Raw genomic sequence first — 7,604 nt, 5'->3', positions numbered from 1 at the left:
CGCAACCCCCCCCCCCCTCTCTCTGTATGTGACAATATTTGTACCCCATCAAGAAAGACTCACGTCGCCACCTGCTCTGTCTATTTACTCTTTGTTTCAACGATTCCTTTGTGAGAAGAAATGTTAGGCAACTGTGAGAAGATGGTTGTCATCTCTTCAACTACTAACGAATGGCCACAGGTTCTTCACCCTCTCTCTCTCCCTCTCCCTCTCCCTCTCTCTCTCTCTCTCACTCTCAATTATTAGACAAAACATGACCCATTTTTTGTTTCTTAGCTTTTGGAAGAGAATATCTATCTTGCAATGTTATTTTTACACTAATAAAAACACCACTCTTGATGTCTTTCTTTTCTTTTCTTTTCTTTCCCTTTGTCTTTGGTGCAGAATCAGATAGATGAGAAAAGCCTAATGGAATCAACAGGTAAACTAATGGAGAGACCAAGTGAAGAAGTACTTTCACAACCACAGCAGCAGCAGCAGCAGCAGCAACAAGCTCTCAAGTGTCCTCGCTGTGACTCCTCAAACACCAAGTTCTGTTACTATAACAACTACAGCTTATCTCAGCCAAGACACTTTTGCAAGGCTTGCAAGAGATACTGGACGAGAGGTGGTACTTTAAGGAATGTTCCTGTTGGTGGTGGATGTAGAAAGAACAAGCGTGTCAGGAGACCAGCCTCAGCCGCTGAAGGAGCTAATAATTCAGTTTCTAGTGCAAATCCTAATCCTCAAACCTCAATTGACCATATTTCTCCAACTTCAAATCATATTAATCCTTTGTTTTACGGGTTAACTAGCAGTAACCCATCAGAGATGGACCTTCCATTTCCTGGTAGGTTCAATTCAAGGGTGTATTCAGCTGTTTCTGGGTATCATGATCTCCAGCCTCAGTTAAATGCTCTTGCATTAGGGTTTTCATCAGGAATCATGAGTACTAATGATGCTAACGGGTTTAACCCTACTAAGCAAATCCAAGATGTGGTCACTTCAAATTCTCTTCTTTCAAGTTATTCCAATCTCTTTGGCTCCTCCACAACTTCCACCAACACAACCTCTCCAACTATGGCTTCTTTGCTTGCCTCTAGCTTCAACCAACAAAAGAGTACTAGAGCACCTAACCAGTACCAAAGCTTGACAGTCCCCTTTGAGGACTTGCAAATGAGTGGCAATAGTGAATCTGGGGCTGGTATGAAAGGGGTGAAAATTGAGCATGATCAAAATAGGTCGAACTGGAATGTGCCATGCCAGAATCAGATAGAACAAGTTGGCTTCTCAGATCCTTCAATGTATTGGAACACTACCAATATTGTGGGTTCATGGCATGATCCAGCTAATATGGGGTCCTCAGTACTTCTTTGATCTAGCTCTACCTAAAAAACCATTTCTTTCATCTCAGTTATCTCCCTCTTTGTTAGTGACCTTGGATGTCTTCTTCTAGCTCTTCTTAGTTTTTTTTTTTTTCTCTTTTCTTTTCTTATTACTTCTGTTTGTAGTGGAGTTTATGGTACTCAAATCGGGGATGGATTAAGACTTTCTCTTAACAAGGGTATAAGATTGGTGTGGTTGGAACCTAAAGATGAGAGGAGCTTGGATCAGAGAGATCATGTCAGCTGCAAGATCAGCCTACTGGTTTTATTTTCAAGGTTGAGAAATCCTATTTGCACTGAGAGGAACCTCGGATCCTCTTCCCTCTCATCAACTCAGCTATCATAATCATATCATCATCACCATCATTATCATCTACACCACACAGTGTTGAAGAAAGGATCAACTACTATTTGGTGCAACTTTCTAGCTAGTGCCAGTAAGTTGGTCATACCTTAATTTGTATGTATATACGCATGACAAGTCCCTTTTTCTTTTTTTGTTAATGTATTCGTACTTGTTATTAGGTTGGGGTTAGGAGGGTATATGTCTCGGTCCTCTATCAATATCAGTTGAGGCACTGAAGATCATTTCTTTCTTCTTCCTTTTTAATTTTTGTCTTTTATACTTTCTTTTTAGGAAAAAAAAAAGGGGGGATGGGTATAATTAATGGTATAGGAAAAGGGGGAGATTTTGCTATTGTAATGTTGGGATTTTCTTTATGTGATTGGTCTTTCGGGTTATATGTTTTGTTGACTTTGATGTATTTCATGTTATTGCATTAAAGCACTGTGTGGGTTTGGAAATTTCAAATGCTGATAGTTTCAGTACTTTTTGAGCCTTATATAAGAAAGAACTACATTCAGTGATATGCTCAACTTCTGGATACACCACGCATTGTCAATGGCAGAGATATATAGTCCATATGCCTGCATATATAGTGTTAGAAATGTAGGCACATTATTTGTAAATTCAGATTTTCTCTAAACGGGAAAAATGTTCAAGGACTAGATGTTGCATGTAGGAGGATATGGCTTGCAGCTGCAATTTTGCATCCTGATTTTAGCACGTTCCTCAATGAGGAATGAGGATCTAGATATGGTGAAAATTAAGATTTTCTTCCTGACAAGATGATGACTTGGATTTTAGTATATTGGCTGCAGTGCCTGTCTATTATCTAGTCTCCACTCTCGGCCGAGAAAGAGATCTTTTATAAAATCGACTATAAGAAGGTTGTTTTCAAAATTATGTACGATCCCAAATTAGTAGTGTTAGTGATGAGGGTTTGGTGAAGTTATAAAAGGGAATTCGGCTCTAGGTTTTATCAATGGTATAATTGAGGAACTAATGCTCTAGGTTAGCCATAGCATTCATAACATCATGCCCAGAATCTTGCTGAAGGTAGAGCTATAGCATTATCTAGTTCGCCCTATAAGATTGCTCCATCCCTCTACATGTCACTAAACTTCTTGTGTATTTACAAATTGTAATGTCAATTTTGGGTGGAAGTAGTTGGGAGATGAAGTTATAGTAGTGGTTTATTAAATATTTGGTTTAATAATTAGTATGTGATGAAAGAATAATTACAAATTGGAGGCCTTAACTTTATTCTGCTAGAGCATAGAGCTCCATAGATATTGAGCTATATATCTTCTACCATTTGTTTAGCTGATCATCTAGGATTTTATTTTGAGCAGCTGCCCTTCTCGAAAGGCATCCCGTACTTCCCTGGTGAGTAAGGTCTTGATTTCCAAGAGTTTGCTTTGAGATTATACTGTAGAGGTGTTCATGGGCTTGGCTCCAGGCCTTCGGTTTCTCAAATTCGAATGAACCGACCCGTGTCTGAAAATCTTAAGCAAAATTGACCTGAGGCCCAACACATGTTCAAATCCATTTTGAAACAAGTAAATATTTATCTCACAACATTCATCTAAGAGTATACTATAGGGTCGGTTTTTTTTTTATTACTCATCTAAAATATTTATGCTGCTTATGATAATTAATTAAACTGCACTGCAGAATATCTTATATGTGTTTTCAAATAGCTCATGAGAAATATTTAGTGTGGCTGCCACCGGCCTGCAATCATTAGATTTTCTTTTGAGGGTGAAAAGATTGGTAAAATGGCAATTGATTAACTAACATGGTAGATGCAAAGAGTGGAAATGTTCATTAAACGCAGCACATGTTAATAATTAACATGTGTTACAGATGTAGTTGTTGGTTATACATTGACAAAGCCACCATGAAGGTGGTGATGGACCCGACGGTGAAAGTGTTCCGAGATGACAACGACAACACGTAGTAGCCAGGTGACATGGAACCAAGGTGGTCAAGAGAGGGATGGAAAATTGGTAATCGCTTTGTTTTTTGTAGCGGTACTACAGTGTCTCAACTGGCAAACGACACTGAACTGGCTTAGTTGATGCAGCAGGAGGCGGTACTGAAGGTATCAATTATGGCACTGTTGATTGTCTATACTCTCTATGATTTGAGTTAATAATTTCTCCTAGTTAGTGGCCTATGGTGCTCAGAAACAGTGGTGTTTGTGATGGTACACATGATTTTTATTTTTTTTTCTTTAAAGAAGCTATCCAATTCCAAACAGTAATCTATGATAGCTAGGATGCAGATGAATTTTCGGCTAGAGAGAGCTTCTTCATTGATAGAGTGGCCTGTAGATTGCGGACTGTAGAGGGATACGGTCATGTGCCACAGCTGGGAAGTAGAAGGCTATGAAAACCTCAGCCAGAGAAAAGGAGAAGCTCAATGAGAGCGAACAGCAGCAAGCAAGGACTACAGTATTTGTCACGAGAAAAAAAATGAGGAGATGTCAAAATCTTTGGGTTAATAATTCACGATCTATATATGTCTATGCTACTTTGATGTTTACTGTGGAGCCACCTGACCTAACTAAGGAATCGGCAGCAGCCCAATTCCCCGGTAGCTCCCTTGCATATATATATATATATATATATATATATATATATATATATATATATATATATAGACACACACACTAGCTAGCAAGGACGCTTCACTTGCAGCATGCGCGAGGCATCACAGTGGGGGACCAAATCAAGCCTTCTTAAGTTAGATCTCCATGAGATCAATAAGATTAAGTTGACCTTAATTGAGATTGATACTTGATCTTAATTGATTCCTCTCCTCTCTCCTCAACCCATTGAAGTAACGTGTCAAACACAAACCAACAAGCTAAGGGAGGGCCGGTGGTGATAGCCCCCCCCCCCCCCCCTCTCAAAAAAAAAAAAAAAAACGAAAAAGAAAAAGACTATCACATTCATTTGATGTAACCTTTAGGAGTTGGTTTGGATTTGTAAATTCCTCGTGTTATTATTTCAGGTTCTAAAATGAATACACATGTTAATAGTGTATCTAAAATTAATGGTGAAGGAACTTAATTTTGATATACAAAAACTAATTAAAAGACAGTGACTTGTTAGAAAAAAGAAAAACCTACATAGGATCCTATGATGTTTCAAAATTCAAATTGCTTAATAAAATTATGAGTTGATAAATCATAATTAACTTAAACAAACATAATTTTATTATACATCAATTACAACCATTGGCCGGCCATAAATGCCTTCAGGATTACCATGTTTTCTTCATCAATACCTAATAATATTAGTTTTGATAGAATCAAATTACAGCGCAAAATTGAATAGGTATAAGCTATATTATTGCATATTTAGCCATGTTTTTGCCTTCTAAAATTTTTTGTTCTGAATCTGCCACGAGTTAGAACGGAAGACGGGCTTGGCTTAATATCTGTTATAGTATAGAGCATTAATCTGACCACTATAGCAAAATTAGATTGAATTGAGGGAATTAAAACTTGACGTCAAGGGCAAAATTAGAAAAAATGATAAGAGAAGAAAATAACTAGAAAAAAATTATAGGGACAAATTTTGAGTTAAACGAAGAGAAGGGGTTAATGTGTAATTGGACAAAAGATTTGATTATAAGACTTTCTTCCTCTCACTTCTTAAGCTGGCTGGAAGAAAGAGGAAAAGAAGAGAGAAAAACCAACAAAATTGAAAAAAAAATTATTAATAAGAAAACCATGGGAAATTAAGGATTTGGAGGAGAGATTGAGGGAAATTGTTACCCACTACATCTTAAGTATATTATCAAGAGAAAAAAGTGAGGAAAACAAGGGGGAACACCAAGGAGGACTTAAAGGGAGGATAAAAAATTTCAACTAGCTACGATTGGAAAACTAGAATAACATATGATAAGGGGTTTTAGACCGATTCTAGCAATCTTATATAATTCGAACAACATTTGAAGTACAAATAATAAATTTTAGGTTAACGTTTATGGAAAATGTTTGTTGGAAATGCACATTGATTATGAATTGACTCATTTGGGTTAGAGTAACTTGTAATCAATGTTAAATAATAATAAAAAAGAGGGTCATAAGTTAAATTTTATATTTTTGTTATTCTATTTTTTGATGGTCTAGTTAGCATATTATTCAGATATTGATTTTAAGTTTTATGGATGGAAAAGAAAAAAATATTTCAAGAATCGGAGAGCAAATGGACCCATAGCTTAGTTTAGGCTCTATATGGACTAATTGCTTTCCAAACCATACACGGGCTCCCGACGGTACCCTAAAATACTGGCCCAATAACATTAGATAGATACCAGTGTTGTTGCCGAGTTACACAGCGGGATGGCACTTTTGATAAAAGGATCGAGTTTCTGTATTTTTTGTAGTAGAGATAAGTAATGTTTACCTCTTGATGCGAGCATCAAAACGTGTTTGTTTGTTTTCATGTTCCTCACAAACTGAATCCAAATAAAACATGTTTGTTTAGGTTGAATAATGTTATCATTTTCAGGGCGTAACAAACATGTGCTAAGAATCTGCCTTTGTCTCCTTTTCTCACCCGACATGCACTCTCAATTGGATAGGTAGATTGCTAACTCTCAATCCAGGTATTTAGAAGCAAGTGAACGAAGCCTGTAAGCAGGTGAGGCATGTTAACAAGTTATGTGCAGTGAGTCTTGGCAGATGGAAGCTTCTTGGTGCTCGGATTCTGGAATCCAGGACATACCAGGCCATGGAGGTTCTTGTCTAGCTTGTTTCTTAGACAGACCAAGCTCCCATAAGAGAAAGACGACGAGTAGAATGACTCTCTCTTCCATGATTGGAAGTGAGAGTTGTCTACCTATTCTGTTGGATCAGCTAACTTGTCTCATCTGCCTTACTGGATTGGTTTGAGATCTCATCTCCAACTCTCTTTCATGGCATGCGCTAGCCTAGCTAGTGACATGATGACCTTGCTTGGTATCCACTCTCGGATCGTTGTCAGAACACACAATTCAATTATATTCTCAAATTATCACCTGCTGCTAGTGGTGGTTCATCTTAAGTAGCTGGTGTTTTGTTTTTTAATCAAATCATTGAATTATTTATTTCTCTTGAGGTGGTCTCCAACCAAACTTTTCAGGAAAAAACACTGTCAACAAGCACCAGCAGCATGTGAGGTGAAATTTAGGACACAACCGAAGTCAAAAAGCACCAAGTCAAGCAGAATGATCTTTCAATTAAAAAAAAAGAGAGAGGATAGATTTGACATAGGCATAGGGGAAGAGAAAGCATTGCTTTCCGACCATTCCGACTTCATGAAAAAAATGATATATATGCAGTGTATATTCTGTCCCGAATTCTCCATCGACAACAATCGTGTTTGAAACAAATAAGAAGAATTGTTAGAATTACATAACGCAGCTTGAATCCAGCTCTTATATCAGTTTTAACACTAACCCCCACAACCTATTTCAGCAATTTCATGGCTGGAAGTAATATATTTGAGAAACTTCATGGCTAGAACGAATTATGATATGCAGGAAAAGAGCGGCAACTTACCTGGTCCAGTTTGCTCCAGCTTGAAGCTCTTATATGAAAACTTCTAATCATAGATTGGCTCTCTAGCTTGTAATACCTGCTGGTTCAAAATAGAAAAGCATATTATGAAGTTGAGGATGGGAAAACATATAATAGATATCAAAGCATCAGACATGCTAATTCAAAAACAGTAAAATGTGTTTACTGCTTTCATTAATGATAAAAAGGATCATACTATAACATTTATATATATGGCCAGAAGGATCATATTGAAAAGATAAACTGAAATCAAATTCTTTGTTGATATCGTCTAGTTACCATGAGAAAGAAACAATCAAGACAACCTCTAACAAATTAATGA

The 7,604-nt window shown here is 37.2% G+C and overlaps 1 protein-coding gene across 1 annotated transcript; it reads left to right on the top strand.

Moving 5' to 3' along the window:
* On the top strand, positions 1 to 2,175 carry LOC118047285 (dof zinc finger protein DOF1.4). The gene is made up of 2 exons (XM_035056528.2): positions 1 to 180; positions 385 to 2,175. The coding sequence occupies exons 1-2, from the start codon at positions 121 to 123 to the stop codon at positions 1,354 to 1,356; spliced, it is 1,032 nt and encodes a 343-aa protein (XP_034912419.1). The 5' UTR covers positions 1 to 120; the 3' UTR covers positions 1,357 to 2,175.
* The last annotated feature ends 5,429 nt before the right edge of the window (positions 2,176 to 7,604 follow it).

The sequence above is a fragment of the Populus alba genome, chromosome 4, assembly GCF_005239225.2.
Source record: "Populus alba chromosome 4, ASM523922v2, whole genome shotgun sequence".
Taxonomy (NCBI): Eukaryota; Viridiplantae; Streptophyta; class Magnoliopsida; order Malpighiales; family Salicaceae; genus Populus; species Populus alba.
Note: the sequence above shows the minus strand (reverse complement) of the source record. Positions and strands in the feature narration are given on the sequence as shown.

Coding starts and splice junctions, on each gene's coding strand:
- LOC118047285 (XM_035056528.2), top strand. CDS start 121: ATGTTAGGCAACTGTGAGAAGATGGTTGTCATCTCTTCAACTACTAAC. Junction 181..384: donor CTACTAACGAATGGCCACAG/GTTCTTCACCCT, acceptor TCTTTGGTGCAG/AATCAGATAGATGAGAAAAG.